The sequence below is a fragment of the Centruroides vittatus genome, unplaced genomic scaffold, assembly GCF_030686945.1.
Source record: "Centruroides vittatus isolate TY-2023 unplaced genomic scaffold, ASM3068694v2 contig_913, whole genome shotgun sequence".
NCBI lineage: Eukaryota > Metazoa > Arthropoda > Arachnida > Scorpiones > Buthidae > Centruroides > Centruroides vittatus.
The window spans coordinates 377,854-405,502 of NW_027122602.1; the positions used below are offsets into that span (position 1 = coordinate 377,854).

Genomic DNA, 27,649 nt, shown 5'->3' on the forward strand with positions numbered 1-27,649 from the left:
TGATAACCATTCAGTAAGGTGTGTTCTAATTGTAAGGTTCCTTGTAAGGTTACCCAACCCTAAGTCTGTATATTTCAGTAGTCTCACAGGCACTACAAGATATTTTGAACTTTCTTCCAAATTTTCTTAGTGAATGTCCAACTTTTCTGACTGCCTTTCTTTTCAATGATCCTCTTTTGCTATCTGTTATTTTAATTCTCTTTTTTTCCACTCCCTGGACATCTAGTAACAGTCTTACCACTGTCTATCTTTTCTATTATGATGTAAACTGTCTTTTCTGCCATCCCATATCATATCATCACAGTTAAATATTTTGTGATATCCACAAAATGCTTCACTGTGAATCTTCTTCTTTTTCCTCGTGTTTGTAAAATTCACCAAATGTAATTCTTCTTCATTAAGCTGCACCATTTTTTTTTTTGTTTGTAATATTGTTGCCATGACGACATGAATTTAAATCTATGGAGTTTAAGCAACAATCTACACTAGCCATTTTCAAATTTGTTTTAAAAAAAGAACAATAAATATGCCTGCCAAAATTCAACAGATTTTTAGTTTATACACCTATAATTTGTCTGAAGAGTAAAATTTTATAAATTGATTATTACATACAATAACATACCTAACCAGCAGTGCCCACAGACTATGAAAAAGGGGGTGGCACAGGCTATAAGAAAGGTCATTGTACATTAAGCAGTTATTTTAAACTCTATGATTTAACATCAGATTGGCACTCCCACAAGGTGGCACTGGTTGCACTCAGGGCTAACTCAGCCTTAAAAACAAGGAATGGAGTTTTGGTCAACATACGACAAACTTGCATGGGTCAATGGACAAATATCATTCGTTAGTTTCTTTTATATTTGCAGAATAGACTAGAAGTCACAAATTTTCTGTTTGGGCCCCTTTTGGGAATTAGGAAAAAGGGCATCTGAGACAAAAAGGGGAACCCCAAGTGCCCCAATGTACAGAGGCCCCTGTACCTAACTGAGAAAAAGTATCAAGGAGCATTTCATGCAATGATACAGTAGAGTCCACAAGTTAACTTCTGCAAAAATAAGTTTAAATTTTTCTAATATTTGTGTATAATGTATTGTGAGTTTATAGAAAAAGACTCAAACTTAAAAATTTAGAATATGATGTGACCAAACAGGAAATGATCTCACCATCCTGGATTACTAAATTGCTAATATAAAGTTTATTTTAATTTATGTTAGCTGACCAAAAACATCTAAACTACAGTTATTAATTTTGATACTAAAGGGAGAAAAAAACCTTAACAAAATTGTAGCAAAATGTCACAATAATTTTGACAAATCCAAAAAAAATTTTAACAATTACAATGAAGAGACATTTATTCAGTCAAATAAATACAACAGAACCTTAATTATCTAATGTCCTGCATTATCCAAGGTAAACCTTTAATTAAGTAAATACATTAGTTTTCTTATATGTAATTCATAAATAAAATTTAAAAGGATAACACGTTTTATAAAATGATTTGTTTCTGTTACCATTTATCATTTAAAACAAATCATTTGTATTAAAACATTCCTATAATAATACATATTATTATTCTTACAACTTATTATACATATTAACTACATAATATATGATGTAAAAATTATTGTTCTTTTATATGATTAAATTCACTAAGATATAAAAAGAGCTTAAACGTGATATATCATTTAAATCTTTTATATTCATAATTTTTAATTAGAAGTGATTGTGGTCATCCATGTTATCCAAGTTTTTTCTTATCCAAAGTACCATTGGTCATATTATCTTGGATAATTGGGGTTCTACTGTATAAAGAAAATAAATGGACTTTTAATAGTCAGTCACCACAAAAATCAATTATTTTTATATAACAAACAATTCTAAATTCAAACTTGTTAAATATGCTTCTACAGTCTAATACGAAGATAACCTTACAAAACTTGTCTCTGTTACTTAAGTCACAATTATAAAAACTTTATCTCACTCACTGATTAGAAACTTTACCTCATTTTATCACTCCATTTGTTTGTCTATATATATTTATGGGTAATATTTCAATAGTTTTGGTTTAAAATTTTTTCTTTAAACTAATAAAATTATTAATATTGGAGGTTGTGATCTTTAGTTTGTCTGGACTCTACTATAATAATAAAGAATATATTATATAATTCTTATACAAATTCTTAATTTTTTAACAGGGTGATTTAGCTATTTTATATGAAAAAACTGGACTTAAAAACTTTGAAGTAATGTTTTTAATGACAGATGCAGAAGTTGGTGATGAAAAATTCTTAGTATTAATTAATGACCTTCTGTCTTCTGGAGAAATACCTGGATTGTTTTCAGATGAAGATGCTGAAAATATTATTAATCATTTTAGAAATGAAGTTAAATCATTAGGCCTTATGGATACTAAAGAGAACTGTTGGAAATGTTTCATTGGAAAAGTACAACAAAAGATAAAAGTAAATGTTATATTTATTTGAGAATTCAATTTTTATTAATAAAAATAATATGAAAATAACTGGAATGTCAATAAAAATTTATATAAATTTGATTTAAACTGAACTGACCATTACCTGGATTTTCAGTCTTTGAAACAATACTTATGTATATCTTGGGTTGACTTAAGTCATTAATTTTACTTTAGTTTTTGATTTGAAGTGAAATAACATACCAAATATCAACATGGTGATAATTGTTGACCTTATATGTTTACTTAGCAATAATGAATCTATTGGAAGGATATTACTTGTATGTAAATTATGAATGCTGTTTCTTTTTCAACCTCTGATGGTCCATAAAGCAAAGACAAATGTAAATAACAAAATGAATTTATTACCAAAAGTTAGGTACAAACAAGGTTACTTTTCGACATAATCACTGTGAAGATTGAGGCATTTGTCTATCTGTGGATGAGCTTTGAAATCCCCTCTTCTAAGAATGTTGCTGCCAATGACTTGAGATGGACCCTAATGTTGTTTTGAAGATTGTCATCAGTCTTGAACCTCTGCCTCCTAACCATGTTTTCAGTTCAGGAAAGAGGTAAAAATTGCTCAGCATTAAATTGAGGCTATGCACTGAGTGTCTAAAGGTGGTGAAGACCTTTCAGACTTCTACCCAGCTTGGTACTTTTTAATGTTTGAAGATTTCCACTTCATTCCTGAACTGAAAATGTGGCTAGGAGGGCAGAGGTTTGAGACTAATGACAATCTTCAAAACAATGCCATTAAGCCATTTCAAGTCACTGGCGACAACATTCTACGAAGAGAGGATTTCAAAGCTCATCCACAGATAGACAAATGCCTCAATCTTCACAGTGATTATGTCAAAAAGTAATCATGTTTGTACCTAACTTTTGATAATAAATTCATTTCGTTATTTACACTTGTCTTTGTTTTATGGACCATTGGAAACTTTACCTCATTGTTGAAAAAGAAACAGCCTTCGTATATATGGACTAAAAAGAAATTTTGGTAAGTGTGGAAATATTTTGAAATATTTTATCAGTAAAAATAAAAAAATTGATTTATCATGTTAGGCATTTATTGAAAAAGTGGCAGCAAATCTTGAATTAGAGAGTATAATACATTTTTCAGAAAAACTCTACTAATGTAACATCATCTCATAATTGAAACACTCAAATGCCATCTTTTATATTTACATTCTTAAATACAGAGTTTTACTACCTATTGTTAATTTAAGAAGTAAATGCATTTTATATTTATATAATCTTTGTGTGTATAATATGTATGAATACAAAATATAAATAAAACATTTGCAAACTGGATATCATTTTAATGATATCAATGTTCCAAAAAGATAAGGATTGAAATCTATTTAAACCGAAGTAATCATATAGAGAAGATATGCTACATAAAAAGTATACTTACTAAAACCAATTCTCAAATAGAAAAAATGATTGACTGTGAGAAAATTAACATATTGTAAGATACGCACGTGGTGACTGATTCAACAAGAGAGTATAACACACATATGTTCTCGTCATCCATGTTTATTTTCTTTACAGGATTCTTTTATAATTCCAACACTTCTCGTTCTTTCCCTATTAACTTTTTTACATATAATTCCTGCAAATACCTGGGTAGAATCGTTAAGCAACCTCGCGACAAAAAATATTCACCACGGTACAAAAATAAGGAACTACGACTAAATACTTAAAACTACTTATACAAATAAAAAGGAGAGAAGAAAAGATAGACAATAGGATAGTTGGATATATGATGATAGAAAAGAATGGGTACCCAAAGTGTCGACGATCTTGGGGTGATGGTGGCGCTTGCTAGATTATTAACTTTCCGAATTGTAGAAATTGTTGATTGTAGACATCTATCTGATTCTCTCTAAGCTTTTCGAGGTTCCTATATCAGGATATATTTTGGATTCCTCTGGAATGCTAGCTTAGGCTTGTCGTCTCCTTTGTTCTCCAGTTGATGCCAGAACAACCTGGAGGTCTTCACAACATGTCCTATCTCTCCAACGTCCAAGCCAAAAAGTGACCTCTTGTCCTACACTTAGCCCTCAGGCTACCACCTTCTCTTTGTCTTTTAATTAGGTCACCACCATTTGAACAGGGAAGGGTTAGGGAAGAAAGAAGTTTCTAGGAAGTGATAGACAAAAGAACTAACGAAGAGGAAGAAAATGGAATAAATACTAAGAATAATACGTGGTACAATCCAAAAGTTCGGGGAATGCAGTAATCTATGACAACAAAAGCATGTATTTGAAGTTACATCGTATGAAATGGATTCTACCAAACCACCTTTACGTGTTCAGGTTAATTTCACCCATGTCATGTGATTAAACCGCAAGCGCTGCTGTTTTTTTCCGGAGATAGTTACCTTTGTTCTGTGACGTAATCAAAGTGGAGTTTCAAGAACAACCTCCAACATTAAATTTTGTCAGCGTTTAGGTAAAACACCTATGGAGATTTTAAAATTGCTAAGAAAGGTGTACAGTGATTCTACGGTGAAAGGTCACGGTGAAGTCGAAATGTTGGAGGTTGTTCTTGAAACTCCACTTTGATTACGTCGCAGAACAAAGGTAACTATCTCCGGGAAAAAACAGCAGTGCTCGCAGTTTAATCACATGACATGGGGGAAATTAACCTGAACACGTAGAGGTGGTTTGGTAGAATCCATTTCATACGCTGTAACTTCAAATACATGCTTTTGTTGTCATAGATTACTGCATTCCCCGAACTTTTGGATCGTACCACGTATATACAACAATATACAAAATAAGGCGTACGACCACAATATCAATAAATTTGACATGAGAAAATGTGTGTTATTATATTTAACATGGAGTCCATAAAAAAAGATATTGATGTTTAATTCAGTGTTTTATGCATGGTTTTATGAATATTGTTTAAAAATCATATTTGTTTCTAATTTCATTTCTAATATATTTTTTTAAAAAAAAAACATTGTTAAAGTGTTAAATACCATTAAATCTGTTGAAATCATAGAAGAATTATTATAAATAAATTAAAGAATCAACTTGTTAAAAACCATTGTAAAGTATATTATTTTCATGTCTATCTGAATTTGAAATTTAAGTAAAGTGTTATGTGGTATATTGAAAAAAAATGAGTTTTAAGTATTTTTATTAAAATCTTTAATTGAATTGTCAAATTAGAAAATTAATTATTTTTTATGTATAAAACATAAATAATTATTTTAAATTTTTTTAGGTTGTTCTTTCATTTTCACCTGTTGGAACCACATTGAGGGTGAGAAGTCGAAAATTTCCAGCCCTTATTAATTGTACTTGTATTAATTGGTTCCACAAATGGCCTCAAGAGGCATTATTATCTGTAAGTCAGAAATTTCTTGGAGATATACAAGTTTTACCTGTAAGTATTATTTTGTTTTTCTGTAAACTCGCTGTATATGAAATTTTTTGGTAGACTTTAAATTGTTGACAAAATTGTAAAAGCCTTACTGTCCTTAAATTCTAATATTAATTTTAATTGCTTATACACTGGTGTTCAAAATTAAAGATAAAACATATATTATTTGCATTGTATGTCAGGAAATCAACAAAATGTGTTATGGACATTTATTTGAATTTTATGAATCATATAATAATAGAATAATATCACAATTGTGTAAGTGCATGAGTTCTTTAATTTGGAACAGTAAGAAAATATTTCAGAAATTTATTGTATAATACATGAAATGTTAATATAGCATATGATCATCTCTAGTGGTCATACATTTCTCACAATGGACTTTGATACTGTTTTTGAAACTGTTAATGAGGTCTTATAGCAAGAAAGCCCACTTTTCCATAAAAAATTATTCTAAGCTTCTGAAAGATCTGATAGAGAACTAGTATTGGGAACTAGGGAACTAGTCATCTAAAATCCATTGGCTAATTTTTCTTCCAAAAATTAGCCAATAAATTTTAGATGACAGGACAGTTGGCAATCTGGTCAAAGATGTTGCAACAGGAGCACAAGAGAAAAGAGATGTTCTTTCAGAAAAAACTTGGAAAGAAGACTTAGGGAAGAGAACTCATGTTTTTGAAACATGGCTTTTATAAAATTTGCCTTCAAATTGAATAATTTGATTTGTCCTGATTTACTTTTATCACTTTCTGATTGGTTGTATCTAAGTGAAATAAGACCAGTTTGGCTATGAGAAAGATCAATTGTCAATGTTCAATTTGACACTGTCTCTCTACTCTGAGCAAGCAATGTTTAACAAACCTTGGACTTCCATTCATATTTTAGGATGTTATGTTAGGAATTTTAACTGCCTTCCCACAATATTCTTCTTAATTAAAAATATTTTATCAAAAGAAAAAAATATTCTGTTTTCCTGTTTCACCACTATTTTGCCATGTTGCGATTCCTAGAATCAAGGTTTATCCTTTCAGTTTTGTTTGTGTCATTCTCAGGATATCACACCTTTCTAGAATAATCCACAGTCACATAATATAAGTAAGCAATTGATAATCAAGCATTCTTTTTTTCTATTATTATAAGAAATGAAATAATTTATTGATATTGAATTTTTTATTAATAAAATATAATTTTAGATTTGTTGTTTAAGAAAAATTCTTTTTAGTTAAAATTTTATTCCTAAAGCTTCTGGAGAGGAATCCAACATCCATATTACCCCATAAGTATACCACAGCTGTATACACTAGCCTTTTCAATTTAATCTGTAGTTATAATCCTAGGTATAAGATGACATAGGCAATAAGTTTGTAATGGGTTATTTTAGGGCCCTGCTTTCTTGTGTATTGTATGATTAGAAACAGCTGTCACCCTTGTAGCATATCTGGACTTTTGTGATGTGAAACAGATTTGTTTGATAATATTGACTGGTTTAGGAAAGAGTATTTAATTGGGATGATTATACCAAAAAAAAAAAAAATCAAAACCCCAGAAGATGGTATGATTGTACCTATCAGTGTCATATGATTCATTCTTTTGCATTACTAAATTATTTGTTACTGTATATGCTCCCTAATAGTGTTATTTTGATGAAACATTTTCATTCATCGCAATCCTGCAAACACATATACAGTAGATAAAATGAAAGATTTTGATATTAATTTGAATTGCTTCTAATCAATTGCTAAGTTATTGTTTAATTTATTTTTATTGCATTCTTTTATATTCACATATATAAAACATAAAGTATGAAAAATAAGCTGTTCTATCAAATGTATCATCTTATAAATTTGCATAACTATTAAAGATTTAAAATTTATTTGGTGTTTTTAATCTTTATGTGTATCTTATATTGTTCAAGTTTTATTAAAGTAGTTTTTAAAAATTTTAAAACCTATATTGTAGTTAACACGTGTACATCAAATTAATAGCTGAAATTTACTTTGCTGAATTATTTAAGATAATAAATAATTTATAATTAATTTAACTACTGTTAAAAATTAAAATATTATTTTTTCCACTCTTATATTTTAGGATGAATTGAAAGATTCAGTTTCACTTTTTATGTCTTTTGTTCACACATCTGTGGAAGAAATAAGTAAAGTGTTTTTGATTAATGAGCATAGATATAATTATACTACACCAAAAACTTTTCTTGAATTAATTAAATTATATGAAAATTTATTGCAAACAAAATTAAATGAATTACATTCAAATATACAACGTCTAGAAAATGGTTTGGATAAGCTTCTTTTAACTGAGGATGAGGTTAGTTATATTATTATATTTTAAAGTAATTTTTAACTTTAACCTAAAAAATAATGTAATAAATTGTTATAATCTGTGCATTATTTTAAAAATATAAAAATTTAATTATTATAAAACTAAAACTTTAGTCAAAAACAAAGACAACTTAAATAAGATTTATATTTTACATTGACATTATCAGCAGTTTTTTAAACTTAATATTTGTTTGCATGTGAAATGCAGTATCTTGAATTGTATTAGAAAAAATCATTAATAAAAAGTTAATTTCAAAAAGTTGAATTAACATTATGAACGTTTTTGATTCAAACTTGGATCTGAATCAGTTAATACAAAGTTTTTGACAAATATATTATGTTCAGGGTTCCTACACACCTGGAAAGTCAGAAAAAATCAGGGATTTTCATTAGTGTTTGGAAAAAAGTCATGGAAAGTCAAGAAATTTGTCAAAAAGTCAGAGAATGTCAGGGAATTTGCCTCCTTGGCTGCATTGTTGATTTTTTGCTGACATTATGCTTGACTATGTATAGCCATCTACAGGCAACAAGCAGTGTGGTACAGTACAACTTATGAAAAAGGATGCAGAATATTTTAGGAATTAATAGGTTAATCTATGCACTTATTCTAAATGAAATAACAAAAATGTACCATATAAAAATATTGTTAAAACAAAATTTACTGTATGATATGTTTGGTTGCTATCAAATGTTATGGTGATTATAATTTTATTCATGTTAAATTTGAATTATTTGTTCTGCAGTCAAGCTTGTAAATCTTTTATGATAAATTTTTACATTTTATAACCTATATACACTATTGATTGTAATTTTAGTATACTTTACTTACAAATTTTGCATGTTAATGCATGTTAATATTTGCATCAAATTTTATTTTATTAAAAATCAAAACTGATATTGCAATTTTATATTAAAGTATGAATATACTTTATTTATAATATTTTAATATGAAAATATCAAATATTATATACAAAATAAGCATATTTAAATTAAATATTTTCCTATTAATATATTTGTTAAGGAAGTTCCTAAAATGTAAATTAAATTTGAACTAATTTGGAATGAAAAATTCTTAGAAAATTTTTGCAGTTTTAAGACTGCATTCATTGCATAAAAGAAAAATCTTTTGTTTATTCCTGATAACAAATACATTGCCTGAAACTTCTAGTTTTCTAAAAAAGTTTTTACTCTTAAAAAAGCAGTTTGAATTTAATTTATTTTGGATATTTTCAATACAATAAAAAAGGGTTATTATAATTACTTAATAATTTTAATGGCATATATACAATTACATACATATCATTTGTAACATATTTTCATAAGTAAAAAATAAAAGTTAAAGATAATTTTATATTATTTTTTAGGTTCAGAAATTACACATTATTTTAACAGATCAAGAGATTCAAATTAAACAAAAAACTGAAAGCAGCAATCATCTGCTCACAATAGTTGCTGCTGAAACTGAAAAGGTTAAGGTAGAAAAAAAAATAGCTGCAGAAGAAAAGGATAAAGTTGAAGCTATAACTATAGAAGTATCAAAAAAAAAAGAAGATTGTGAAAAAGATTTAGCAAAAGCAGAACCAGCAGTAATTGCAGCAAGTGAAGCTTTAAATACATTGGATAAAGTATTTAATTTTTTTTGTTTATTATTTTATACTTTAGAGATTGCATGAAAAAATACAATTTATTCTGATCTGAAAGAATTATAACATCATGATTACAATGCAAAAATATAATGACTTTAGTAAATTTTATTCTGAACAAAGTTAATTCTTAATATGTTTGACATATTTGATATCAGAGCATTGCAATTATTCACTATCACTAAATGAACCTTCTTTCATAGGATTCCAAAGCCCATCTAATTATTGCCCTAGAAAGTTTCTTCCACTCCAGTTTCAAAGCATATCAAAGTCTTTCTACAGTGGTGCACTTGTGTTTCCAAAGAGCTTGCTTAAGCAATTCAAATACACAAAATTGGTATGAAGTCTGGTCTTTGGAAATGACTTTGATTTTTGTCTCTTTTTTTCAGTCATGTTATAAGCCATTGTCTTGGTCGAAAAGTGAAACAATGCTTGGGCGAAGGTGAATTTTCACTTTTCTGGAGTCCCTCTGTGCACAGAAGTGCTGAATATTGCCAAATACTGTAATACCTTGTCACAGAAGTACTAGCTATTTATCTCCATGTATAAACATACAGTAGACTCTCGTATAACGCAAGGGATACATTCCACGTTGTAGGAAATCGCGTTATATGGGACAGATCAATTTATGCAAATTCAGGAGTCTGTAAATTATAATGGTTGTCAATAAATCTGTACTGTACAACCAATATTAACAAAATGGCATCGTTGGAACTTATTTGCTGATACTTCCGATAGTGAATAAATGTTAAACAGTGAAGTGCATAATTTTTGTAACCATAGGGCTGGTATCTCTTTGATATTACATCAGGATGACACCACTGTATCCTTAGATTGATACAGAGAATCAATTGCGCGAGTGGTTATGTATGGGTTAGACCTGGAATGAAGCAAGTGGAGAGGATGACGGAAGGAACACACTCGAAGATTTTTATATATAAAAATATACCCATTTATTTTCCCATAGGTCCAATTAGATACAAAACGGTTACTTTACCGTGAGATTGATAAGATGATAACTCACAATCCGCGAACGTAAATTCTACACAGATTAGAGAGAGAGTTTACAGATATTTGCGGGTAGGATAAATACCTTAGGATATATGCTGATCGTATCGATGAACGTTTGATAGATGATATAATATCTTCTAGATTTCAGTCGAAATGTAGATTAATCCAATTGTCCTAAATTCTAATCCAATTGTACGCTAGTCCAAGGAGGATGAACAGTGGAAGGGGGGAGCCTGACGATGGGTAAATCCAAACAGGGACACACACACACACACACACAGTCAAATGACAACTTCCCCTATCTTACTCATCGTACCCCCTTTTTATATGGAGAAGTGGTTTGCAGGCCCTTCCTTGATTTTGTCAGAGGAGATGATCTTCTTGGACCAATAAAGTGATGGGTGACATAGTCATGACACAGAAATTTGACTCATCTTAACAAGGAACTCAACTCATGGGAATCAAGTTTAAACCGATCTTATCAGAAAGTTTTATCAGTTGATTTCCCATTAACTAACCCTTTTTGGTCTACTTCGTTCCGTTTTTGTATAAAATGTAGTTAAATATTTTGGTTAAGATTATATAAAGATGATATTAAAAGATTATAAAAGTACATAAAAATAATAAAGTTCACAATATAAAGATCCTGATCTTCACAATTTTATTTTAAGTTGAATAAAATTATTTTTTCCTTATATCTTTAAATGAGTATGTATTATTATTTTTTTATAAACCGCTACTTTTTTAAACTATCAGCTTCACTATTTGTATATAAACAACAGGTAAGTGCATACGTTCGCTTTTCTAAACAAAAAATCAGAAACTATGTGAAAATGTTAAATTTATCTTACGTGTTATATGGGACTGTTTATCACGCTTTATGAGAACTAGTTGCAATTTTTTCGTCATGTTGTACAAATTTGCGTTTTACGGGAGCACGTTATACAAGAGTCTACTGTACTGAAATAATGTCCTCTACTTGTATATAGTAAATTTGCCATTCCAGCAAAATCAAACTATTCTCTTTGATGCATACTTTACTTCCATAACAAACCATCCTTCTTTTACCTGTATTGTATAATACATCCAAGCTTTTTCCAATGTTATCAGTTTTGAATTTTTCACATGAGAGAATGTGTTTATTGAACTTCTTGAAAACTATTTTCTGTTGCTTTTGATGATGTGAAAGTGAATGAAGAACCTTGGCTTTTTTAATCAACTTGCAGTACAGCTTGAATTTAGTGATTTTATTGATTCCTTGATGAATTAACCCAAATTCTAAAGCCATAGCATTTTGGGTCAGTGGGTTTTTTTATGTTGACAGGTGATCTTCCTCTCCACTTTCACTGAGACAATGTTTGGACAAGATTTGTTTGGCAATTCTAAAGGACCAGTTATTGCTTATGCTTTTTATCTTGCATTTGAGAAGCCTACTAATTTATGCATTATTTGCCTTATATCCACCTTTTTTACATTCAAGCATGATCTGAGAAAATAAATAATTTAAGTTTTGATAATGGCAAATTATAGTATTATGTCTCTGTGTTCCATAGAAATATTTTGCTTTAAAAATGTGTTCTAACAAGTTGCTTGAATGTCATTGTTTATATTGGTTTAAAATTAACATCATATGCATTTCAGAAAAACTTATAAAAGTTGTTATACATTGTGACTCTCTATACTTTTATTAGATCTCTGAATCTAAATTCTGAAAAAGACTTCTAGATCTAGATAATTTCATTAATGGTTAACAACAACACAGCATTATATTAACCCGATTAACCCAATAAATATAAATTAATACACAACCAACCATCAACCACCATAATCAGGCAGATTATAAGCAACAAATATTAAATTCCAAATTTCAACACAGCAAATATTAAATTCCAAATTTAATATTTGTTGCGACGCGAACTTACTCTTGTAAAAACGGTCGCGGATTAATTGCTGTAGGGTGGTAAAAGGGCCAGAGGGAGCGTAGGAGGACAGAAAGACAAAAGAAAACGGCATTCCTGAACTAGCCGCCCCGGCGTCCACAGGTAGTTAGCTACGCTCCCCAAGTTCTTCACGTTTTTACCGCACCAAAGTCGTACACTATTCGTGAATGTAGTAGGACGTATCAACTGTATATATTTTACCCGGTGAATAAAGACTATGTTTTTTATGGATACAGACGTGGTAATTGTTAGTAATAACAAACCGTTGGGAACGACCCAACATTGGTGACCCGAACAAAGACTCGAACACGTGCAAGGATAAGGAACATTGACCGAGCAACCTCAATCCGCCAGCATCGGCAAATATCTCACGCCGATTTCTCAGAAGAGACAGCCATATTCTCGTTTGGACATTATATTAAATAGTAAGTAAGAACATTTTTGTTTTCTCGACCGTCCCCTGAAGTAGAGATGCAGTCATCGCAAACGGAGACGATCGCCAAGGTTTCGGTGAAGCCACCCCCTTTTTGGAGAGCGAACCCAGAAATTTGGTTCAGGCAAATGGAGTCACAATTCTCGTTAGCAGGAGTCACGGTGGAAATAACGAAGTTCCACCACGTGGTTTCTGCACTCCAACCCGAGGAGCTAGCGGTCGTGGCGGACATCATTCTAAACCCCCCAGTAGATAAGCCGTACGAGGCTCTTAAAGCCCGTCTGTGCCGGCAATACGCCGACAGCGAGGCACAGAGACTAAAAGACCTAATATCGGGGATGCAGTTAGGAGACAAGAAGCCGTCCAGGCTACTATTAGAAATGCGCAGCAAGGCGTCAGCTCATATAGGCGACGACCTACTTAAGTCGCTGTTCTTACAACGTTTACCGTCCAACGTTCAACAGATCTTAGCCATTTCAAATGACTGCCTCGACAAGCTGGCAGAGATGGCGGACGGGATAGTAGCTGCAGCCGACAACGCCGTTTCGGTGCAGGCAGTCACCCACGGAGACCAGGGGATACAAACACTACTATTAGACATCTCCTCCCGCCTTGAACGCCTGGAAGGTAGGGATAGATCCCGGGGCAGAGATCGGTTCACGAACCGCCGGAGACGTTCAAAGAGCCGTAATGGGGCTCAGATCGAAGGGCAATGCTGGTACCACCAGCGATTCAAAGAGAAAGCGGTAAAGTGCGTAAAACCCTGCAGTTTCCAACAGGGAAACTAGAAGGGCCGTCACTCAACGGTGCGGGTGGCGGCACACTGGAGGTTCACCGCCTATATCTTTACGACCAGTCAACGTGCAAACGTTTTCTAGTAGACACAGGGGCAGATGTGTCTGTAGTCCCTGTGCCACATAACCAGGCAAACCGATCACCCGAGAAACTGCAACTTTTCGCAGCTAATGGGACCACAATAAATACGTATGGCCAAAAGCTGTTTAAATTAGATCTAGGTCTCCGGAGAGTTTTTCACTGGCCTTTCATCCTCGCAGCAGTCTCTCAACCTATTATTGGAGCTGATTTTTTGCGCCACTTTGGATTATTGGTAGACATCCGCCGCAGCTGCCTTGTCGATCCACTGACACGGATGAATTCAAGAGGGGAGATTACGGTTGGCCCCCCAACCGCCGTTAGATCAGTCGGAGAGGATACGCCATTTCATCAGATCTTGGCAGAGTTTCCCAATCTGACGGAAGTTTCCATGACACCCCACCCTGTCCAACACGACGTTCAACACCATATCGAAACTAAGGGACCCCCAGTTTTTTCCAGGCCTCGACGTTTACCGCCTGACAAGTTGAAAGCAGCGAAGCAGGAGTTTGAGTTTCTAGTTGCACGAGGCATATGCCGCCCTTCAAAAAGCAGTTGGGCTAGCCCATTGCACATGGTGCCGAAGAGCAATGGGGACTGGCGCCCATGTGGCGACTTTCGTAGGCTAAACGCAGCTACCATTCCAGACCGATACCCCGTGCCGCATATTCAGGACTGTGTACAAATGTTGGAAGGAAAGCAGATATACTCCACCTTAGACCTAGCAAAGGCGTATCACCAGATTCCTGTAAAACCAGAAGACGTTCCAAAGACGGCAGTTACTACTCCATTCGGATTGTTTGAATACCTTTTTATGCCTTTCGGTCTCTCCAACGCAGCTGCTACCTTCCAGCGCTTCATGAATCAGGTGCTGCAGGGATTAGAGTTTTGCGTCCCATACTTTGATGACGTACTCATAGCTTCAGCTGATGTAGCAGAACACTTACAACACCTCCGTATGGTATTCGAGCGTTTCACTCGATACGGGGTAAAGCTAAATGCCTCAAAATGCATCTTAGGCAAACCATCTATTCCTTTCTTGGGCCATTTAATATCCCCAGCAGGCATCACACCATTACCAAGCAAAGTAGCGGCAATAAAGGAATACCCTAAACCTACGACCGTCAGAGAGCTCCGTCGTTTTTTAGCAATGGTCAACTTTTATAGGAGGTTTATTCCCCATGCAGCCTACACACAGGCAAGGTTACACGCCTACCTAAAAGGGACGGTTAAAGGAGATAAACGAAGCATTGAGCTGTCACAAGCAGAGACAGAGGCGTTTGAGAGGTGCAAGGCTGACTTAGTAGAAGCTGCCACGCTGGCTCATCCGTCACTCAAAGCACCACTGGCAATTGTCGTTGACGCATCTGACACAGCAATGGGAGCTGCACTTCAACAGCAGGTGTCAAACCACTGGCAGCCGTTAGCATTTTTTAGTAGGAAGTTCTCGCCAGCACAGCAAAAGTATAGTGCCTATGATCGGGAGCTGTTGGCTGCGTATACTGCCATCAGGTACTTTCGGCATATGGTTGAAGGTCGACCGTTCATATTATTCACGGACCATAAGCCGCTTACTTATGCTTTTCGACAAAAAACCGACAAATGTTCTCCTAGGCAACTTAGACACTTGGATTTCATCGGTCAATTTACTACAGACATTCGTTTCGTAAGAGGAGAGGACAACGTAGTAGCAGATGCCCTCTCACGCATCACCATCTCCACCATAGAGACACCGTCACTTATCAACTTTCAAGAAATGGCCGTTGCACAACAAGGAGACACAGAACTAAAAAATTTCTTAGTAGGTGATACTCCTAGCTCCCTTAAGTTACAGTCACTGCCAGTCGGAGAACCAGCTATCACCCTATATTGTGACACTTCCACCGGCCGGATACGACCTTTTGTACCTAAGGACTTTCGTCGGCAGGTCTTTAATCACCTGCACGGACTTTCTCACCCGGGCGTCAGAGCTTCAATTAAACTTGTCCAAGAACGATACGTTTGGCCGTCAATGAGAGCCAACGTGTCAGCGTGGACCCGTGCATGCATCCCATGCCAACAGGCAAAGGTCTCTCGTCACACCCGAAGCCAGTTGGGCATCTTCATTCCCCCAAATGCTAGATTCGAGCACGTCCACATTGACTTGGTAGGACCCTTGCCTCCATCAGACAATTACAGATATTGCCTCACCTGTGTGGACCGCTTCTCCAGGTGGCCGGAGGCGTTTCCGTTAGTAGAAAGCACTGCACAAGTAGTAGCGGAGACGTTCTACTCCGGATGGGTAGCCCGTTTTGGTCTACCACTGCGCCTGACGACAGACCAGGGAGTTCAGTTCGAATCTTCGCTTTTCTCAGCCCTCACCTCTTGGTTGGGGACGGAGAGAATTCGCACGACTCCCTACCACCCAGCTGCAAATGGCCAAGTTGAGCGGTTCCATCGCCAGCTAAAATCAGCGATAATGGCACATTCCACCAGCCGTTGGACCGCGGCACTCCCGACAGTGCTCTTGGGTTTTAGAGCTGTTTGGAAGGACGACATCCAGGCAACAACAGCGGAGATGCTCTACGGAGCTCCCCTGCGTGTACCAGGTGAGTTTCTCTCTCCCATAAAGGACCATCCCGACCCGGCTACCTTTGTCGGCAGGCTGAGAGAAGAAATGCAGAAAATCAGACCTGCTCCACGCCGTATCAAGAATGCAACAGTGTTCGTGCACAAAGATCTTTCTTCCTGCTCACATGTCTTCCTGAGAACTGACGCAGTTCGAAAAGGACTACAACCACCTTACGAAGGGCCATACCGTGTATTGAAGCGAGGAACCAAAAACTTTAAGTTAGTAGTGAGAAATCGGCATATCACCGTCAATATCGATAGACTTAAGCCAGCATACATATGTGCGGACGACTTAGAGAACCTCCCGCCCACAACAACAACAACAGAGACTTCAACAGAAGCATCAACAACAGCAGAGAGGGCAACAGTTTCGCCGCAGCAACAGGATACCGTCACACGCTCAGGTCGTCGGGTAAAGTTCAACCCCAGATATTTGTAATATCCCGCTATCGCTGGCGGGGGACTACTGTTGCGTCGCGAACTTACTCTTGTAAAAACGGTCGCGGATTAATTGCTGTAAGGTGGTAAAAAGGCCAGAGGGAGCGTAGGAGGACAGTAAGACAAAAGAAAACGGCATTCCTGAACTAGCCGCCCCGGCGTCCACAGGTAGTTAGCTACGCTCCCCAAGTTCTTCACGTTTTTACCGCACCAAAGTCGTACACTATTCGTGAATGTAGTAGGACGTATCAACTGTATATATTTTACCCGGTGAATAAAGACTATGTTTTTTATGGATACAGACGTGGTAATTGTTGACGTCTGAATAGACAGAGGCATACAAGTCTAGAACCAAATATGGACATGACAGCTGCAGTTGGACTATGTCATAATGTCAGCAACAATAACCCTTCACCTCGCACCTGCAGATTCATCATCCCAACTGCCAATCATATGACCACTTTCCCAGGCTAAAGGCATAAAAGGACAAGACACAAAGAGTTCCAGGCAGTCGTTAATGTTAGTAATAACAAACCGTTGGGAACGACCCAACATATTTGTTCACTGTTTTCTGTTTTGTTCACAATTCACTGTTGAGGGAATGGCTACTGTCTTCTTCGGGGACTTCTTATTTCCCTTTTTGAGTAGATGTCTGCTTTTATGGAAGCACATATGACCAATCATTAATTCATTGGAACATTATGACAAATGCCTGGAACTCTTTGTGTCTTGTCCTTTTATGCCTTTAGCCTGGGAAAGTGGTCATATGATTGGCAGTTGGGATGATGAATCTGCAGGTGCGAGGTGAAGGGTTATTGTTGCTGACATTATGACATAGTCCAACTGCAGCTGTCATGTCCATATTTGGTTCTAGACTTGTATGCCTCTGTCTATTCAGACGTCAATAATTAACTTTCTTCTCCTTTCACAATTGGATGATACATTGGTCATTTAACAACTAACTGTTAAAAGTTTCATCCATTAGTTGACTCAGAGTGATATATAATCCTTAGCTTGTGCAATGCTTAAATAACAATGGCAACAGATGTTATATAAAAATTTGCTTAGAAATGGATTTTAATAGCCTTAAAATCCTGGATCTCACAAGTGTATGCAACAGTGGTGTGCCATCCATGGAAGCTGTGGAAGCACAATATGTATTTATATTTTCTAAAATATAAATACATATTGTGCAATTATTTTCATATTTTAATGTACTTTGAAGTACTTAAAATTAATATTTTATTATAACTGCATTATGTATTTTTATTACAAATTTCTATACATGTGAAAAACAATAATAAGATTGCTATTGTATATTCGAATATAAATTGGTATTTGCGTATTTCCAATGGAAACGCTGTATTGTTGAATATGGGACAGCTTCCACGGCGAAAATATCTGAATCATGTAAATCAACCAGATTACACACATTTTCACATGTGCTTTACAGAGCACCAACCTCTCATGGTTTATCTGGTGGATGCTACACACCAAAATATTCTTTAATGCTTTCAATGATTCCATCCATTTCCCACTCATAAGAAGCTACTTGACTAAGTGGATTGTTTTAAGATTTAAAAAGTAAAGAAGATTTTGTTATTTTTATGTATGTTTCTTTACAAAGCAATATTTAATTATAATCATATTGACAAATTTTCAGACAAAATCTTTAGAATTTTTATCACTTTTAGATGATAATAATTTTAAATATTATGAAAAACAATTTTCTGAAGTGAGTTTTAATCCTTTAAATTAAGTAAATTTTATGGAGAATTTTTTAATTTATCTAAATTGCATAGTGAATTGCAATATTTATGTCAATTTGCAATATTTATTGTGAATTGCATTTATATTTATGTCAAGACTATATTGACAAGTCACTCTTAGATATAAAAAATATTATAATTAATGATGATCTGAACAAAGATATACTAAAAGAATTATATGATTTAATATCATTAATTTTCATGGTACCATCTACAAGTGCATCTGTTGAGCATAGTTTTGCAACCATGAAGCAAATTGATACATTTGCAAGGAACACTCAGTCAGAGGAAAGATTGTTGTCACTAGTATTGCTTTCAATAGAAAAAGAGCTTTTAAATACTTTGCTGGAATCAATGACAAGCGATTTTTATGATAAAGTAATTAACAACTTTGCAGAAAAAATTCCCAAATACAGTTAGTTTATAAAAATAATAAAAACAAGTTTTTATATTTTTGTTTCACATGTAAAACTGTTTATTTTTGTCATTTGCAGTATTTGTTTAAAATTTTTATGGAAACACAGCATCCCTATCATCAAATGTCATGGTACTCCACTGGTATGCAATTCGTACATGATTGTTCCAGCACTAAAATAACCAATGGGAATCACTTTAAGACAATTTATTATAACATACAAATAATCTCTGACTATAAAGGATGAAGGTGTCAATGCAAAAATTTATACAAATGTGAGCTTCATTTTGTTAGAGAATATGTTCAAAATAACTGCATTCAGCAACAATACAAATATGTACATGATCAAGCATCATATTATGGATGGCACAAAGAACTTCTGGTGTCGCTGTTTCACAGCCTTGTATGTGTCTCTCCAGTTCACCAATGTCATGTGGTACTACTGAGTATGCATCATATATTGATGGTTTTAGGTGACTCCTATACAAAAAACACCAGAGGGTTAGTGGGGAATGTGATCATCATGGAACAGGACTGTGTTGTCCTATCTGTCAGTTACAAAATTGCTCTGTGAGCTACTGATGCATGTCTGTTCTGGAATGAGTTAGCATACCATCATGCCTGTCACAAATCAGCTGTAGTTGCATTGTCATATATCCCTTTTGTTAAATGATTTAGTTTATTTTACTGAATGCATTAATTTATTTCTATTGTGGCATTTTTAAAATAAATTGATCTTTTTCTCTGGATAGATATTTAAATATTGGTTATTTTAGTATTGGAACAAGCATGCACCACATGCATACACTTGTGTAATGCTGGAAAGATCTCTTTTGCCTCTGAGTAGATGTTTAAGTGGACAACCTGTATATTGTAACAACTTTATAATGTAAACTGATATAAAGGCCTTTTGATCTAATATAAAAAAATAAATTATAAATATTTTTTAAGTATAAATGTTTTAGTAAAGAAGTTTATATTATATGTAAAGTTTTGTATTTTATGCTGGGTTTAAAAAAAGGTTTGTTTATATGTTTGAATTGATTATTATGTAAATGACAAAATTTATTTTATGTTTTCATTTATTTATTTATTATTATTAATTTATAATTAAAAACTTTTCATAATTGTTTGAGTTTTAAAATGTTTTGTCTTATATATGAATAATAAAATTTTAAAAATTTTTTCTTAGAATAATTTAACAGAATTGAAATCATTTGGATCACCTCCACCTGGAATTGAAAAAGTGACAGCTGCTGTTATGATTTTATTGTCTAAAAATGGCCAAATACCTAAAGATCGTAGTTGGAAAGCTGCTAAGGCAATGATGGGAAGAGTAAGATAAAATTATATTATTTATAATTGTTAATTAATAGTATAAAATAAATATTGGCTATTTAAAATAAACAATGAAAATTATTATTGACTATGAAAATTTGTTTGTATTCATATAACTATGAATACAAACAAATTTTGTTTTTAATTATTAAAATGTGTGCTTAAATTATTTACATTACAACTTCTTTTATTACTTTAAAATGATGATAAATCAATCAAATAATTGTTTATAAGAGAAAATTTTAATAGCTCTTGATTTTCACTAATATCAACATATTAATGGAATGGATCAGTTTTATTGAGATTATCAGGAACTGATTTATTAAGTGCTTTTGTTTTAAGAATTAATGATATTTGCAGGAACCAATGGCTTTCTGAAACAGCTTGATATAATGTATGGTTATTATTATTATTATTATTAATTTATAATTAAAAACTTTTTATAATTGTTTAAGTTTTAAAATGTTTTAAAATGAACACTTTCAGACACATGGATGATTAATTAGTTTGCAGAATATCATTTATACATTCTTGTGTAATTATTCTTTACCAATTGGAATCTTTGTAATTGTTCAATACATCTTTGCTCTGTTTTGAAATACAAACTGGACTAGTTATTCTTTATTTATATTCTGTTTAATGTGGTTATTCAATGTAAACAAAATTTATAAAGTACTGCAATGTGTTCTGAATGTCTTGCTGGATTCTTAAAGTATTTTCTGTTGAAGTTGATTTTTATTTTTGGAAACAAAATTTTTTTCATCAAATATGATAAATAAGACACTTCAATATTATTATCTCAGTTTTTCTCAAAATTTTACTCATTGTGATATTTTTATTGATTTTTTTCTGCCAAAAGGTTATAACACAGATTCACTTCAACAGCCATAGCTCAATCAAAACTTAACTGAATAATAAGGAACAACAAAAAGGTCACCGTAGAAATCACAGGGGATGCAAAGAACAGTTACTCGTATATTCAGTCATTCTACAGCAAGCACACAAACAACGCAGAAACATACACATGGCATATATAGATATATACTACAGAAAAGCTTTCGACAGTGTTCCATACAGTTGGCAGCTACATATTCTTCACATGTACAAAATACACCCATTACTCATTGTGCTATGCAGCACTGGAGAACAACACTACATCTCAGGATTCATAACACTTCCATTCAAACAAACCAAATATTTATTAGGTGCAGAATTTTTCAAGGAGATTCCTTGAGTCCTCTCTTGTTCTGCTTAGCCTTGAACCCATTATCCAACATGTTAAACAACACACAATATGGCTACAATATCAGACATGAGAAAAACAACATATTTACACTATCACATCTCATGTACTGTACAGTACATGGACGACACAAAACTTTATGCATCCATACAAAAAGTACTTCATTAACTCCTACAAATCACACATTCATACACCAAGGACATAAAAATGGAGTTTGGCTTAGACAAATGCAAAACACTTCACATAGACAAACAAGTCCTGAAGAAAGATTTTGCACTTGGAAATGGAGATGTTATTGAATCCATTGAAGAGGGTGAGTTCTACAAGTATGTAGGATTCCAACACGCCAAACCAACAGAACATACACAAATAAAGCAAAGATTAATTAAAGAATACCAAAGTAGGTTAAACACTATTCTCAGACCACAGTGAAATGCAAAACACATTGTTAAAGCAATAAATACATATAGTGTCCCAGTACTCACATATTCTTTTGGTTTTATACATTGGATTCACACAGATCTTGAACAACTCCAAAGGAAAACAAGAACAACACTTACTAAGCATAAACAACATAATCCTAAATTCTCCATAGAAAGATCAACTCTTCCATATAAAGATGGCAGATGTGGCCTGATCGACATAGTAAACCTTCACTACAAACAAATACAGACACTACAAGAGTTTTTCTACAAAAAACAAGAAACATCACAGTTACAAAAAACAGTAACTCTAGCAGACTCAAATAACATACTATTAAACTTACACTCGCATCATATGGACACAATGCAACATATAAAAAGCATAGACACCATTAAGCAATCGTGGGCTCGAAAGGCACTCCATGGCAGGCATCCTTATGACCTGACTCGGGATTTTGTTGACAAAACTGCGTCAAACAGCTGGTTAGCTTGGGGATGCCTCTTTGGGGAGACAGAAGGATTCATGATCGCCATACAGGAACAGGTCATAAATACTAAAAACTACAGAAAACACATACTCAAAGATACAACACTCACAAATGACATGCAGAAAATGTCACATTATGCCTGAAACTATACAACACATCACTTCTGGTTGCAAGCTCTTGGCACAGACAGATTATTTACACAGACATAATCAAGTAGCAAATATAATAACTACACCAAGAGCTTGCAAAGAAACACAAATTATTAGACATTTACGAATCATACTACAAATACATTCTACAAAGAGTGTTGGAAAACAACACGCACAAAATGTACTACAACAGAGCCATAATCACAGATAAAACAATTTACCACAACAGACCAGACATCACACTCACTGACAAACACAATAAAATCACATACATTATAGACATATCCATTCCAAACACTCACAATGTACGAAACACTGCACTGAAAAATAATCAAGTACACTGAACTTGCCCAGGAAGTAAGGCATCTGTGGAGGATGGATAAGGTGCTTATTGTACCTATCATTCTCTCCTCTATGGGTGTCATGCCACACACATTACACAAAAACCTGGGAACATTACAATTGAATAAAAACACATACATCACACTACAGAAGGCCACTATATTGAATATATTGTGGCTGTACGCCATGTGTTTGTATATAGTGTCTATTTTATTATTATTTTTAATTTCACTTTCTCATGCTTTTATCCCCTTTCTTTTCTTTACCTATTGTTTTTCCTCTTTGGAATGTCTCTCCGAAATTCCTTTCCTTATATGGTCATCGTATATCCCCTAAAACAAAAAAAGGGTGCCTGACCCCTGAGGGGTCGAGTACGAAACCAGAGGGCAGGAGGATCGTGAATGGAGAATAAAAAGAATTCGGACTTAAGAAAGGAGGGGAGTGAGACAAGCTTCTGGTGCGTTCTGGCAGCATGCAGAAGAGAAAGAGTAGCGTCTCATAGACCTACTAAAGAATTCGTTGTAATCGATCCATTTTGTTTGTGATCGATTCATGAGAGTTAACTGTGAATTTTGGTATCTGAATGGTCAACAAGCGAATGAACTGAAAGGAAGAAGAGAACCCCTCGACACATTTTGTGTAAAACCCTCGCCAAGGATGTTAAAAAAGTGACCGATTCTTCGAAGACCTCAAAGACCAACGCTAAGTACCCCCTTTCCTAACTTCTTACATTTTCTTACCTGTCTTTTATTCTCCTCCTTTAGTTTAATATTAGTTTTAATTTTCATTTTTTTACGTGTTAGTAATAGTATAACATTAGCAATAAGATTAGTTTTAATTATTTTCCTTTTGTCGCAAGCTATATGTGAGTCGGGGAATTTTTGTACAACATTGTTCGCTCATACGATTATTTCCATCTGTCGGGACAGAAAATATACTGGCATTCTAAAAGAACCTGTAGCTAATAACTTTTACCTAAATTAAAATTTACCTTTTTCATTTTTATTTTGGTTTCACGTGTATTTCTTTTAACAAAGAAAATAACACATTTTCACAATATGTCATATTGTTAGGAAATTCCTGAATACAGACACACACTCTGACAGACTTATTTAATTTTTGTTTTGTTTTTGGTTACTATGCCTTGACTCTGGTCTGGCATAGTATACAGCCACTGGTGTCAACCGAGTATAACTCACAAAACCCATCGTAATAATAATAAATAAAAACAGAGTTATCCAAAAAATAATAATTTATAGAATGCTTATAAATGTTGTTGCATATGTAGTAGTAAAATGTTGATATGTAGCAATCCTCATTTTTTTTTACCTTACCTTATAATTCTGAAAACTTTTTACATTTTTTGCATTCCATAAAAAGAATTAAAAATATTCTGTTAAATATTAAAAATTCATTAGTCAAATAATAGATGAATTAGTCAAATATAAGGATTATCTTTTACTTAAAGACAATTTATTTTCTATTTCAGTTTAATTTTAATTCTAAACATTAGATTTATTATATTTGAATCACGTGCTAGTCATCAGTGCTTAATTGAGTAGATGAATAGAAAAATTGAAGCATAAAATTTTTTGCTTATAATCTCAATAAAACATTGTTTTTTGGGATGAATATTTATTAACTGTTAATGATATTTTATAATCTCTCAAATTACAAAATAAAGTTAAAAATTAATAAATAATTTTTAGTTGTGAGAATAAAGATATGTTTGAGTTATTTTATTATTTTAATGATGTGGAATGATTGAACTGTTGATAACAAAAATATTAATGCATTTGCATTATAATACTTTTCAAACAGTATTAATTTATATCTTAAAATAACAAATTATTTGCTTAAATGCAATTTTCTCAATTACACTTAACTTATTAGAGGGTCCATAAACATAATATTTATCACAAGAAATAAAGTAAGAAAGATATATCTATAATAATATTAAATTATAAAATATTCTTTTATTATGAATCAATAGTTTTTGAATTTTTTATTATAATTACAACTATTATTATGAAATCTATGTTTACTTTTTTTTTACTTGACACTGAGCAAATAAAAATTATAAGAATTTATAGATTATGTTTTTCTATTAATTTTAATTTTACAAAAAACTTTTTTTTCCAGATTGATTTATTTATGGAAAGATTGGTCACATTTGACAAAGAAAATATACATAAAAATTGTTTGAAAGCAATTGCTCCTCTTATAACTGATAAAAACTTTAATCCTGAAATAATAAGGAAAAAATCATTTGCAGCTGCTGGATTATGTTCATGGGTACTGAATATAATAAAATACTATGAAGTAAGTTAAAAATCCTTATTGTAATAAATTATAATGTAAATCTTGGATTCAAATTAGTTAATATATATATTTTTATATGCATGCCAAATACTATATTTTCAAAGTCCATAGCAGGATAAGCACATGGTTCCCAGATAATGGGATGAAAATTGGCTCAAAAATAAATATCTGTGAATGATTAATTACAGCCCAATATTGGAGAAAATTTTTTACAAGGTTATACATGAAAATGTGACTTTTGAATTTTTCAAAATGTCACTGTTTCTTTATATCAAATTGCAAAGTAACATATGTTATTACTGGAAAAATGAAGCATACAAGATGGTTATATTAGAAAAATTTTTGCTGCAAAATTCAAATGAAAAAATTAAAGTGCAAACTATGTGACTTACTTCAACTACTATTATGGTTGCACTGTTAACATTTTTAATTGGGAAAAAGACAGTTTAATTAGATAAAATTAAATATTGTAATATCAAAGTTATTGTGTTTACTTTATTTTTATCATCATAAGCTAAGTCTATAATTTTTAAATACAAAAATAAAATATTCCTTATTGGTTATTTGTATTGATGATAAAACTTTATTAACAAAAATTTGTACTAGGAATATCAAATTGTTTCAGCTGGTCTTGCAGCTATCATCAGAAATGAATATCAGAATGGAATATAATGTTCTGATATGCTTATGACGACTGAAAAAACAGCTAAAAATGTTTGCTTATAAAAACCGTTGCTGGTTAAAGATTTTTTACTGTTTAGTATTTATAAACTTTTCTAAATTTAAAAGCATGTAAGAAAACACTCAGTTAGACTATGGTTATAACATTTATTTTTTATACTATTGAACTTTATTTTTATGATGATTTAGATTTGTATTATTTGGTAATAAAATTTTAAACATTACTTCAAATTAATAGGATTAATAATTTTATAGGACAACAAATATTTACAGTTGAAAAATTATAAAAAATTAAATTTTTATAGAATCATTAATTTCATTTTCAATCATTTCTTACAGGTTTATTGTGAAGTTGAACCTAAAAGAATAGCATTAAATGAAGCAAAAACAGAACTGGAAATAGCTGTAGAGAAATATGAACAAATACAAGCTAAAGTTATGGTAAATAATAAATGAAGTATTCAAGGTATTTATATAATAAAGATATAATTATCATCATCTGTTTACATCAGATAAACAGATTTATAGGTATCTAATACTAGAAATTGGATTATAAAATTGTAATGATTGAATTAAAATTTTCCAATGAAAGTTTATTTAAATTATATCCAATATTAATATGTTTTAGTTTAAAGTACAATAGCAATTCCATATTTGCTAGTATTATATTTTGCAAAATTGCCACAAATACAGAAAGACAAAATACATTGAAAATATAAGATTGAGATTGAAAAAAGAAAATAAAAAAAATTTCATATGAGGAAATTTTACTAGTATAATACATTTCTAATATCTGTTTCGTTTTTCTTAATATATTGCATGGTACATTCATTTACAACAAAAATACAAACCATCATAGCTGCTAAATTCTTCTCTGATTTTCGAGAGGAAATTCAGCAACTATGATTTAGCACTTCAGTTTTGTCTTTGAGAAGCATCACTATTTTGGTCTTTTTGTTAACATGAAATTGTTGATTTCTAAGGATTAAAAAATAATAATAACTAAAATCCTCTCATAAAATACAATGCTGACATTCACAATACTTACCGATATAAAATGCAATATTTATTATCTGAAATTCTCAGATTTTATACCTGAATTACATTTTTGTATTACTTCTTTTAATTTGCCATTTTATTTAAAATTATAATTCTTAAATTATTTATGTTTTATAGTAATTTACTATTAAAAAAGTAATAATGCAACCACAGTTTTGACACATTGATGTAAATATGTCTGTACAGTACATTTAGCTTGAAATGACTGATTAAATCTTTAAAGTGAGAGAGAGAAGTGATGGCAGTTCCTTTTCCCATTTGC

At 32.5% G+C, this 27,649-nt stretch overlaps 2 protein-coding genes across 2 annotated transcripts in view; both read left to right on the plus strand.

The window, feature by feature from the left end:
- LOC136984322 (dynein beta chain, ciliary-like) overlaps positions 1–27,649 on the plus strand; it is a 215,241-nt gene that overhangs the window by 126,410 nt on the left and 61,182 nt on the right. The window contains exons 38-44 of the mRNA XM_067281255.1: positions 2,199–2,465; positions 5,717–5,878; positions 7,964–8,197; positions 9,576–9,836; positions 20,536–20,679; positions 25,468–25,647; positions 26,668–26,769. Of these exons, the coding sequence (XP_067137356.1) occupies positions 2,199–2,465; positions 5,717–5,878; positions 7,964–8,197; positions 9,576–9,836; positions 20,536–20,679; positions 25,468–25,647; positions 26,668–26,769 (1,350 nt within the window). The remainder of the gene's footprint in view (positions 1–2,198; positions 2,466–5,716; positions 5,879–7,963; positions 8,198–9,575; positions 9,837–20,535; positions 20,680–25,467; positions 25,648–26,667; positions 26,770–27,649) is intronic.
- On the plus strand, positions 13,277–14,438 carry LOC136984331 (uncharacterized). Its single transcript, XM_067281268.1, has one exon. It carries the CDS (start codon positions 13,277–13,279, stop codon positions 14,024–14,026), a length of 750 nt encoding a protein of 249 aa, XP_067137369.1. The 3' UTR covers positions 14,027–14,438.